The sequence below is a fragment of the Geotrypetes seraphini genome, chromosome 11 (assembly GCF_902459505.1).
Source record: "Geotrypetes seraphini chromosome 11, aGeoSer1.1, whole genome shotgun sequence".
NCBI classification, from domain to species: Eukaryota; Metazoa; Chordata; class Amphibia; order Gymnophiona; family Dermophiidae; genus Geotrypetes; species Geotrypetes seraphini.
In genome coordinates, this window is record NC_047094.1 from 48,273,419 (window position 1) to 48,286,254 (window position 12,836).

Here is a 12,836-nt window from a genome sequence, read left to right on the forward strand (position 1 = left end):
CAGAATGTGTATTGTGGCCGGGCCGGGCTCTCGGCAAGCGAAAGACCCAGCTCAGTCGGACCGCAGGCAAGATTTTGGGCGCCTTTGATCTGGTTGGTGAAAAGAAAAACACAGAATTTTTCTGGATTAAGTTCAAAATAAGGTTTACACTTTATTTGTCCACAAGAAAAAAAACCAACAAAAATATCAGTGATAATTTCCTTGCAGTTCAGTCTTCACTGCCACCTGGGTAAAGCATTCATGCTCATTATTGGAAAGGAAATACAAGTTCATTGCCACCAGGCTTCATTTGCTTCTAATACTAATGTCCAAATAATATGATAGTCTCGGTTAGGATACCTACCCGCAGGTAGTTAGGTTCTCTCTTAGGGAGCGCTCACCAGCTTACTCCCCTCTCTTAAGGCAATGCCTGGTATATCATAGCCAGTCCAAACAATAAACCAAAAACAATCTTCATTGACTTTTAACTTCCCAGCCTTCATGGCTTTTCTCTCTTGGGACTTCTCCTGTTCTGCCTAAACAGTGGGGGTAGAAACAAAAAACCCTTCCTATGCATAAAGTTGTGCTATGCCTCACCCAAGTTTCCAAGCATCCCTGGCTTCTGTATGGCAGTTTAATAGTTTGTTCAAGGGATTGGCTAATTCCCCTAGCACTTGTGCTTGGTCCCTGTTTCTTATCAGCACTCTGTAGCCCTCCTTTAGCACATACACGTTCCTAGCTCATTTAATATTCTGGCTGGAGAAACGTTGCAAAGAGCAGTGCTAATGAGCAGTTTCATTACAACTCCATGCCTTCTTCTGGCAAATTATATTATTCTGGGATATTAGCATGGCTCTCCCAGCCCGTACTACTGGTATCAAAATCATACTCAGCTATTTCCATGCTTTCTGCATTTATGCTTTCCCATTCCCCTCCCCCTTCAGGGTAGTTAGAAGAGCAGGCTGGCCAAGCTTCTCTTTTCCCCTCTGTAGCATAACTTTGCTTTTCCCTTACAAATTCCTCTTCAAGGTCCCAGTAATTAGCTGCTTGGGGAATTTCTGTTTGTCCTTCTCTGGGTGGCAAAGAGCTGCCTTTCTGTCTCTGTGGAGGGCATGTCCAACGTGGAGCTGTAGGCTGGGCTCGAAGCTCTCTTCCAGCCACAGCTGGGGTAAATTTATTTCCCTTCTGCTTCACGTCTGAAGGCTTACCTGCTTGTAGTTTCCCCAGTGTAGCACCGCCCCCCTTCAGGGATGATTCTCTGTTTCACAGCTTGGTTTTGCAGGGAAACTTCTCTGCTTTTGGGAAAGAAATAATGGCAAATAGACTGTAGTTTGGGAGCCCTCCCTACTGGGTTTCCTGGTGGATGGCTCTCTTGTTTTAACCCTGCTTGTTTCACTCTGCCTAAAACCCTATTCTCTGGCTGCTGAACTGGCTTAGCTTTAGGGATGGAGGTTTTAGAGCAGGATTTTTCCACGTGACAGGGGCTTCCATGTCACAGTACGTATAAGAATGAACATCTGTGTTCCTGGCCATTCAGTCTAACAAAAGACAGAATGCCACTAAATGACTCCTAAAATGTCAGTACTTGAGATTAACAAAGTACCTTTGGTATAGTATTGGGGAGTATCCTACACAGCCCTGGAATTTCAACAGATGTGCTAGACAGGTGCTTAAAGAATGGCTCCAGTTTCCTGCTCTCAAAGACAGGTGCGTATTGTCAATTGAGAGCCATTGTTTCAAACAGATACTAAATTATGACAGAAGAAAGATACTTAAAGATACTGTCTTTTAGAACAAACTCAAACCTATAAATATAGGCTAAAACCCTTCCCCCCCCCCCTCTCTGCCTCCTCTCTTCCCCTACACACCTATACACCCACCATTTAGGAACACACACACACACACACCATTCATTCTGGTAGGGCAGTGATTCCCAACCCTGTCCTGGAGGAACACCAGGCCAATCGGGTTTTCAGGCTAGCCCTAATGAATATGCATGAGAGAGATTTGCATATGATGGAAGTGATAGGCATGCAAATTTGCTTCATGCATATTCATTAGGGCTAGCCTGAAAACCCAATTGGCCTGGTGTTCCTCCAGGACAGGGTTGGGAACCACTGTGGTAGGGCATAGGCTCGCTCTGCTCTCATTCATTCAGACAGGACAAAGAGATACACATACAGAAGCAGCTCTAACTATATACTCTATATATGTAATGCCTATTCCTATAAAATATACTTTTTATGCACCACCGGGCTGTTTCATAATTCCACTTCCCACTGCCTCTTTGAGGATTGAACTCAGGGCAAAAAAAAGAATAGAAAATACAAAACACAAAAGATTGCATTACTATTTATTATTTTAGTACTATCAGATGCACGCAGCACTGTACATTAAACATGCAAGAGATAGTCCCTTCTTGAAAGAGCTTACAATCTAATTATGTCACACACTGGACAAAAATGGTGAATAAATATATGCAGTTCATGTAGAAAAATACAAAGGGATGAAGAGGTAGAGAGGGTCAGGGTCTACAGAGGGGATTACAGACAAGTTGGTGGGGTTAGGACATAAATGCATCTTCAAAAAAGTGGGCTTTTAGCCTGGTTTTGAATACCGCCAGAGATGGAGCTTGATGTATCGAGTCATGCAGGTTGTTCCTGCATATGGCATAGCAAGGCAGAAGGGACAGATTCGGGAGTTGGCAGTAGAGGAGAAGGGGACAGACCAGAGAGACTTGCTTGACAGAGTTCCTGGGGCATAGTATTAGGAGATAAGAGAGGAGAGATATTCAGGAGCTGCAGAATGAATACATTTGTAGGTCAGTAAGAGGAGTTTTAACTGTATGTGAAGGCGGACAGGGAACCAATGAAGCGACTTGAGGAGAGGGGTAACATGAGCTTAATGACTGTCAGAAAATGAGGTGCGCAGCAGAATTCTGAACAGATTGAAGGGTAGGGAGATGGCTTTGCGGAAGACCTGTAAAAAGCAAGTTGCAGTACTCCAGGCAAGAGGTGACGAGAGAATGGTCTTGACAGCGTGCTCAGAAAGGAAAGTCTGAATTTTGGCAACGTATAGAAAGAAGTGACAAGTTTTGGCAGTCCATTGGATATACAAAGAGAAGGAAAGAGATGAGGCAAAGATGTCCCCGAGGTTGCGTGCTGATAAGACAGGGAGGATGAGAGTATTATACACCAAAATAGAGAATGGAGGAAGGTGGAGAGGCAGGTTTAGGAGGAAAGATAAGGAGTTCAGTTTTGACTGTGTTTAATTTTAGATGGCGTTAAGACATCCAGGTAGAAATGTTAGCCAAGCAGGCTTATACTCGGATTTGGATCCCTGTAGAAATTTCAGGTGCAGAGAGGTAAATTTGTGAGTCAACAGCATAGAGATGGTACTGGAAGCTGTGGGAGGAGATTAGAGCACCAAGGGAGGAAGTTTAGATGGAGAAAAGAAGAGATCTCAGGAGAGAGCCCTGAGGTACACTAACCAATAATGGAATGGCAGCGGAGGAGGATCCTCTAGAGCAGGGATCTCAAAGTCCCTCCTTGAGGGCCGCAATCCAGTCAGATTTTCAGGATTTCCCCCATGAATATGTATGAGATCTATGTGCATGCACTGCTTTCAATGCATATTCATGGGAGAAATCCTGAAAACCCAACTGGATTGCGGCCCTCAAGGAGGGACTTTGAGATCCCTGTTCTAGAGCATACGCCAAAAGTGTGATGAGAGAGATAGAAAGAAAACCATGAAATAATAGAGCCCTGAAATCCAAGCAAGGACAGTGTATTGATGAGTAGGTGGTTATCTACAGTGTTAAAGGCTGCAAATAGATCAAGGAGGATGAGAACAGAGTAGAGGTTTGGATTTGGCCAGGAGCAAGTCATTGGAGACTTTAATAAGGGCAGTTTCCATAGAATGGAGTGGACAAAAATCCGATTGAAGCAGGTCAAGGATGACTTGAGATGAAAGCAAGACAATGGTAAGCTGGCAGATATTGTGACTTGAAGCAGTTCAGTGATATGATGTCTCTACCAAAAAATGTATAAGAGACTTGAAGGCTGAACAAACCTTTAATAAAAACAGTGATACTGAAGAACTAGAGTTTCAAGTTTATTAACATTTGATTGATCGCTTTACATAAAATTCTAAGAGATTTACAATTAAAGTAGGGGAATACTCTTACTACCCAATACAGTATGGAATTTTTATGTTTTCAAACTGACTTTTTCGGTCACCAGGCTGCGCAGTGGTATAAAATTATTAGTGATCTGGTTAAAAAAAAGCCTAAAAATGGTCTTAGGGATATTTGGAGCATTAAGATTAAGCATCAGATTTCAGCATCTCAATGGCCACAAATTTGGTCTTAGAGAATAAGATGTACAATGTCGGCATCTATGAGGCAAACTTGTTGTTTTCTTTTACATAGAGCTTTTTGGACCCCAGTTAGATTACAAAAATTAAATAGTTCCTTGTCTAATAGATGCTGGCATTGTAATCTTGATGTAGGGACTTTGGATCATCTTTTGTATTACTGTCCCCATATCTTGGCCTTTTGGAATTCAATCTGGGATCAAATAAATTGTTTATTGGAAAATCATGTAGCGTTATCTTATGATACTGTGATATTTGGAATGTCTATGAGAAAAAAGAGTCAGATATCATCGTTTAACAATAACCTTTTATTGATCATGACAGGAGTTGTCATCCAACATATTACTAATAACTGGAAAGACCATAGTAGACTTAATTTTAATTTCTGGTGGAATTTGTTGTGTCACCTATATAGAATGGAAAGATCACTGGCGATACAAAATGGAAATTATAAGAATTTTATAAAAATATGGAAGCCATTAACATCTTTTTGTCATGATTAAATGCCATTTTTCTATTAATTATACACCACTTAGTGTTGGGAGGGGGAAGGGTTTCTATTGGAGGGTTTATGATCTTACAATTAATAATGGGCTTAGAGGGAGGTGGGGAGAGGGTTGCTTTTATGTTTATAAAATATACTGACAAGATGTTCAAGTGGTCTACTTAATATTGTTATTATGAATTGTGTACACTTGATGAAAGTTTAAAAATGAATAAAGAATTATAAAAAAAAAAGTAGGGGAATGCAGGCAATCAAATAAAATATGACAAGAGACAAAGACTCCAAATATGGACTGAACGATAGGGAAAACGGAGAACTACAATTTGTATAGTAAAGAAACATAAACGGGCAGAGCGAGAGGCGAGGGAAGACAGCCTAAAATAGAAAAAGAGGAATAATGTTTAACATTGCAGAGAATAAGGCATTATTGAAAATTCAGACAAGTTGCAAGGGGGCAAACTGAAAAGTAACAACAGAAACTACTTTTTTAAGCGAGGGTGATGGATGCCTGAAATGCTCTTTCGTGAGAGTTGGTGAGTATGAAAACAATGAAGGAATTCAAAAAGGCAGGGAATATACATAGAGGATCCCTATATGAGAAGAGGATGGAATGAAAGTACACTTCTCCCTCCGTATTTGCGGTGATAGGGGATTAACAGACCCGCAAATACAGAAAAACTGCAAATAACCTTTTCATATGTTCGCTGTTTTCTATTAAAAACCATTGTGAATATGGTGAAACTGCAAATAACATGGTGGGAGACCTGGCCTGTTCCTGAAGGAGAGGCAAAACACAGTGAAGAAAGTGCTGGGAATCAGCGATTTTCTCTGTAAATGCTTGGAATCAATGATTTCTCTATGCAAGCTGACGAAATTGGGGGGGGAGGAGCCAGCAAGCTAAAATCCACAAATAATCGAAACTGTGAATGCTAAAACCGCAAATATGGATGGAGAAGTGTATAGAGTATTTCTACTCGAAACATAAATAACTCGTACAAAGAAAAAGGAGAAAGGGAGTTTAGATGGAGTGACCTGACTGAAGCAGCAGGTGCAACCCTGGCCACCTTTCTGAACAGACTAGATGGACTGCGATGATCCTACAATATGAAAAAAATGGAAACTCGCTGGACTAAGTGTATAGCCCTCAGTGGAGACTACGTTGTTTAACTTGCTTTTTGACCAAACTTTTTAAACCACCCTCATGTCTGTTACATTTACTACGTTATTATTGGCGGGAGTCACCAAAGATCAGCTATACGAATTCACAGCTTTTAAATGCAATGCTGATAACTTCTGTATGGTCTGCTCAAGGCAGATCAAATAAAAGCACTTATATTATCCTTCTCTGGAGGAGTGTATGTAGGCTGGAGAAAGGAGGGATGTGCAATTTAACAGATTGCTCTTGGTTATAAAATCATACAAATGTGGTTAATAATCAGATAGCAGCTTTGTTGATTTGATGTGATTTTGTTGATGGAGCTCTTCTTCAGTTCTGGTGCCAACAGTGAATGATGTAGTCAGTGAACATAAAGATGTTTATATTATTTAATAAATAACATAAGATATTGTGCAGTAGATCACAGTGCTGGAAATGCTGGAAACCTTTACTTCGGTTCTGTGCACAATGGCCCGGATTCTGTATAGGACGGCCCAGGAGAGGCGTCCTATACAGAATCGGGCGTACACTAAACCCCAATTCTGTTACAGACGCCGGTTACAGAATCGGGTTAGAGTAGACACGGCCGCTACACTTATCACGGCAAGGGATCTCCCTGTTGCGATAAGTATAGCGGCCGCCTGTCTGATTACCGGCAGGAGGGAGCCCAAACCCTCCTGCCGGAAGATGCCCCCACTCCCCCCGACACTACCGATCGCCGGCATGAGGGTGCCCAAACCCTCCTGCCAGAAGATGCCCCTCCCCGACACTACCGATCACCGGCAGGAGGGTGCCCAATCCCTTCTGCCGGAAGACGCACCCCCCTCCCCGCGCTAACAGCCTCCAAACCTCCCCCCCACCAAACTAACCTTTAATTGTTGGCCAGACGGGTCTTGTCCATCCAGCCGGCAGGCCTGCCTCGTCGAAATGAGGCTGGCCCGCCCCTTCCCGGCCCATCCCGCGAAACCTAAGGCCTGATTGGCCCAGGCTCTAGAAGCCTGGACCAATCAGGCCTTAGGCATAGCGGGTCCGCCCATCCCCACTAAGCCTAAGGCCTGATTGGCCCAGGCGCCTGGAGCGCCGGTGGTGGTGGGGGGGCATCTTCCGGCAGGAGGGGTTGGGCACCCTCCTGCCGGCAATTGGACAGGCGGCCGTGGCCACTATACTTATAGCGGCAGAGAGATCCCTTGCCGCAATAAGTATAGCGGCCGCGTCTACTTACAATGTAGACCAGCATTTTGCTGGCCTACATTGTAAGCGTCTCTTCCTCTACTAGGGAGTCACGTAGGACCGCCTAGGTTCGCCTAAGACCCTTAGGCGAGCTTAGGCGTCTTGTGGGCCTCCCTAGGCTCCCGGAGGCGCCTTCAATATAGGCGGCCTGCCTGGGGAGCATTTTTTTAAAAAACGTGCATCCCGATTGGCTGATTAGACAGCTGTAGGATGCCTACAGCTGCCTAAAATCGGGACGCACTTTGTAGAATCAGGGCCTATATGTCTGACCGTAAACAAGTCACTTAGGGCCCCTTTTATAAAGCCGCAGTAGCAATTTCCGCACAGCAAATGCAATGCAGCCCATTCAATTCCTCTGAGCTGCGTCAAGTTTGCCACTCCGGGACTCAACTACTGCAGCTTTGTAAAAAGGGCCCTTAGGAGCCTTCTACTAAGCGCATGCCTAACACAAGACATGCTAAAGCGTTCTGTGTTAATTTTGTCATCTGTGTGTGCTAAGGGGCTCATAATCAAAATTTTTAAAACGTCCCAAAAGTAGCCTAAGTCGGCACTTGAACGTCCTAATAGCAGGGACATCAAAGTACCAATAATCAAAACCAACTTTCTGGACGTGCAGCAGCACTTCTAAGCTGCAGTGCGTCCAGAGATCAAAGGGGCGTGTTGGGAGGTGTGTTATGGGAGGAAATCGGGCTGCCTTCAACCTGGATGTACCCTAGATATAATCAAAGCTTTCCTAGAGGGAACTTAGATGCTGGCAGTTAGACCTGTTTGAGTTGCATCTAAGTTCCACAAAGGTACCTAAACTGACATGAAGACCACTGGAGGATTTAAGGCATGACTCCCCTTACTCCCTCAAAATCGCCATTTGGAGCCAAGCAGGGTCTTTGGCCCCCTCCCACTGTATCCCAAGATGCATTGGGAGGGGGAAACGCCATCATTTGCAGCACACAGTCCTATAGGCAGGAGGGTATGAGCTTCCTTCCTGCCGTTTTCGCATCTGAAAGTACAGGGTATCCGGGGATGTGGGAGGGGGGCCCAGGAATGTTAGAGGAGTGTGGGGGAGGGGGCGGAGATGACAGGGGGAGGTCCGGGATGATGGGGATTTCAGGGGGATGTTGGGGGAGGTCCGGAGATGTCAGGAGGAGGGGTGTAGGGGTGTAGGGCTTTGCTGCTCAGCTGATCCTGGCAGAGGGAATCCCCATCAGCTGAGCTGCAAGGAATCTCCCAAGCTGGCTCAGCTGATGGGGATTCCTCTGCCATGATCAGACAAGGTAGTTGGTGGATACGTCTACAAAACTTGCTTTCGTATGTTTTTCACATTTTTATTTTTGAAAATGGGCAAAAGTAGACATTCTAAGGACCAAAACTTATATCTCACTCATTTTCAAAAATAATAACTAGACATTTGGCAGCTTTGAAAATGGACATTTTTCCTACTGGGGTTATGGATGTCTTGCACAAAACATTCAACATCAAACTTAGGCACACTTTTGATTATGCCCCTCCACATGTGCAGCATTTTGAAAGGGGAGGGTTGTCAGGGCAGGGAATAAGTCATGGATGTGTTAATCAGCTATCATGCTGACATTACTGCCTTACTAATTGGTTAACACATCCATAACGCAAGATATGGTACAGTAAGTGCACCTGTGGTAATTTTTTTTAAATGGCAACATGCTAATTCTCTTACCTTTCTCATGTACAGAGCTTGCAGAGTTTTTTTTGCTAACAACAGCTTTTCTTCTTGTAGTGCTCTTTCCTGCCAAAGTTTTCCATACACATAGAGACCAGGTATGCAGATAACTGCGGAAACACTGAAAATGTAAGTTTTCCCTTTCCTAATTTTATATTTTTGTCTCTGTTTAGCTTAGTTTCTTACTGGAAGCTAGGCTTTATAAAATCATCGTGTCTGTCTATAAGTGTACTTTTCCTCCTGTCTCCAGATGATAGAACACTCCATGCTCTTACCCCCAGCTCATTCTTTCATGTACATGTATAAGATCCCTTATCTGAAATCCTTGGGACCAGGTATATTTTGGTTTTCAAGATGATAATGTTAAGTCAGAAAAAGACAGACCATAAAATTGCCAGCAAACCTTTTCTGCTTCTCACTGCCACCCTGGAATCTGCAGCTTTCCACTTTCCAGACATTTTCCAGCCTTCCGACCTGAATTGCACAGAGATCAGGAGAAATGCGTGCACCTGCATTGGTTTCAGTGTGTATCACGTTGGGAAAATTAGCTACTTTCAGTTCGCATCAGTTTTCAGAGCTTATCGATTTTCAGAATTTCGGATTAAGGAATTTGTACCTGTACCTTTATTGCCCATGTTGAGTCCCTCGTTCTTTTCCCTTCATATAAAGAAAGAGGTCAATTAAGCTCAGCTCAAATCTCACTTGAATGATGTCAGAGCATATTATGATGCCATCAAAAGTTTAGCCAAACAACAAAAAACATAATGAAATGTTTATGCAGTTCTTAGTTTTCTTGTTCTTATTATCACTTTCATGCTTTTCAAAATGGAAGCTGTTGGCAATAAATATGCAAAATGAGACTGTTTCTGTCTGTCTTCAAAGAAAACACAAAATCATACAATTTAACTTGCTGGAAAAAATGAGTATATCTTTGGATAAGTACAAAATCCGGAAACATGGGAATAATATTTTTGGGAAATGAACCCTCTCTAAATATCTCTATTACTTTCTGTGTGAGACAAAGGCTGTAAAATGTTGATAGGAAGGAAATACTTAAGCAGCTGGTGAAGGAGGCTGCTGTTCAGCCACCTTCCCTCACAATTCCCAATCAACACTGTTGAACCCCCACCCTCCTCACCTACCATCACTTCCTCACACACTATCTCATTCTCTACTATATACACCTGTATTTGTACTCACATCTTTCTACTCATTCACAAACTCCCAAACTAAGAAGCTGTACCCCACACACACACAAACACATTTACAATACACACCCAACCTTCAACACGCTTCCCAAAACACCTTCCAAAGAAACTCCCAAACACTCTCTCAAACATACCCACCTAAACCTCCCCTCTCACACACATACATACAGCTCCCTCCATGGGCATGCCCTGCATATCAGTGGTATGGACACAGGGGAGGGCCCCTCTAATTTGGGTTCAGGCTTCAGAGGTCCCCAAGCCCCACCAACAGAAATCCTCCTCCAACTGAAAGCTGCCATATTTCCAGAGCCAATGGCACACACCCCAACCCATACATTTGTTTTTTGTGAAACCAAACATGCTTCTTGGGAGACCCCCTCAGCCATGCACAGGAGGCAGGCCTTTCCCATGCATGCTCAGAGTTGTGAAAAATGAGCATATGTGTGTGTGTATGGGGGAGGGTCATGTGGCTGCAACCAAAATAAAGCACCAGGCATTGGTTGGAAGAGGGCTTCTGCTGGCAGGGTTTGGGTCCCACATCAGCACAGGTATGTGGGGTCGCATGAGGGGGGTGCAGATGTTTGTGGTCTCCCTTGAGGCTCAGGCCCCTCCAAAGCCTGAGGTTTGGCTGCACCCCTGCTGCATATACTCCTTCTGTACACACTCAAACTCTCTTCCACAAACATACCATACACAGATGCCCAAACATGCCTCTCATAAATTCTTCCTACTTGACAAAGATGCACAGACAAATCTGAGATTTATCACTGTTTATGTATATGCTGTAAAGGTAACCCGCTGGTTTTGGCTTGCTGTCACACTTTTTAGTATATGTTCCTAAACAGAATTCCTATGTTTCCATGTTGTCTTTAGGTACTTTATCTCCTCAGCCATTCAATCTACAACAGCTTAATTTTCAGGATAGCTAAATCTATACAAAAGTTAGAGGCAGGAGTAATATATTTCCAGAAAACATAGAGATCAAGCCAAAAATTAGGAAAAGGCACTTTTTCTGCTGTAGTACCAGCAGTAACCAAACGGTAGCAGTATCATATTAATATAATAGAAGATACTGACACCTTGTGTCTACTCTGAGCACTGCAGCTTGGACAAACAGATAACATGCATTCCCAAGAATTTCCAGTGTTGTGTGATAAAAGTGTCTCTTAAGAATTAGTTTGCACTTCTTTCCTTATTTGTTAGTTTGATTTTTCACCAGTGGTAAATCAGTAAATTAGGTTACTGCTTCAGTAGAACCCCATCATCCACTTCTATAAATTAATTAGCATTGGAAGGTATTCCCAAAGTCATGCCTTTGCTTATTTTCCCTACTTGTTAAACTCTTCAAAGTCAACATTAAACACTTTGTATCATGCTAAACATGTAACTGTCTTTTTCAAAAATATCCAGAGATCTTATATGTAGCATGCTATACTAAGGGGGCAATTGTATAACTGGACACCTATTTATTTATATATTCAATTTTCTATACCATTCTCCCAGGGAAGCTCAGAACGGTTTACATGAATTTATTCAGGTACTCAAGCATTTTTTCCTGTCTGTCCCGGCAGGCTCACAATCTATCTGGATGCAACACCCTAGGGTCCCAATTCTATAAGTAGCACCTAGATCAGAGATGCCTAGCCGAGTTCCACATGGAACTTAAAGCTATTTAATTAGCTTAATTGGCATGGTAATTGACCTGCAAAGTAGGCATGACATGACTTAGGCGTTTTAGGCATATGTGTTAGGCGCTGGTAAATTAGGCCAGGGAAACCCTGGCTTAATATACTAGCGCCTAACATTATGACACCTACCGACGCCTAAATTGATTAGAACTAGGCGCGATTCTATAAACAACGCCTAGTGGTTGATTGACAATTGCGCTGAACGACACCTAGGAGTTAAGCGCCGTTTATAGAATCAGGCTCTATGCGCTAATTCTGTATTGACATTTGGGTGCCAAGATTCCATTATAGAATACTAATGAGTCAATAGCAAAATAAATGCATTTACCTAAATACAATCTTTATTTACATACTGCCAATAACTCATGGAAGTTCATAGCGGTTTACATAAAACAAATGAGTTAATAGAAAAATTGTTATCCAACAATTATGACTTCTTAAGTACAAATTCCTTAAAAAGATAGGTCTTTAGATGTAATTTAATTAGATTTCAGCAAAGTCTTTGGCACGGTTCCTCATAGAAGGCTCTTGAACAAACTTGACAGGCTGAAGTTAGGACCCAAAGTGGTGAACTGGATTAGAAACTGGTTGACAGACAGATGCCAAAGTGTGGTAGTTAATGGAATTTGCTCGGTGGAGGAAATGGTGAGTAGTGGAGTCTCTCAGGGATCGGTGCTGGGGCTGATCTTGTTCAATATGTTTGTGAGCGACATTGCCAAAGGGTTAGAAGGAAAAGTTAGCCTTTTTGTGGATGATACCAAGATTTGTAACAGAGTAGACACCGAGAAGGGAGTGAAAAACATGAAAAAGGATCTGCAAAAGTTAGAGAAATGGTCTAATATCTGGCTACTAAAATTCAATACAAAGAAGTGCAGCGCGGCCAGCAGTTTAACGCACGCTATTACGCGGCTTGATAAAAGGAGCCTCTAAAGCTGGAAAAACTGCGAATTGAAGTTTTTCCCATGAATTTGATTGTGATTGATCAGAAAATAATTTCTCAAAA

The 12,836-nt window shown here is 42.8% G+C and overlaps 1 protein-coding gene across 2 annotated transcripts in view; it reads left to right on the top strand.

Moving 5' to 3' along the window:
• The window catches only part of LOC117345442 (cytoplasmic phosphatidylinositol transfer protein 1-like), a 207,958-nt gene that overhangs the window by 160,588 nt on the left and 34,534 nt on the right, over positions 1 to 12,836 (top strand). For both annotated transcript variants that reach the window (XM_033914066.1, XM_033914064.1), the window contains one exon: positions 8,995 to 9,066. In XM_033914066.1, the coding sequence (XP_033769957.1) occupies positions 8,995 to 9,066 (72 nt within the window). The remainder of the gene's footprint in view (positions 1 to 8,994; positions 9,067 to 12,836) is intronic.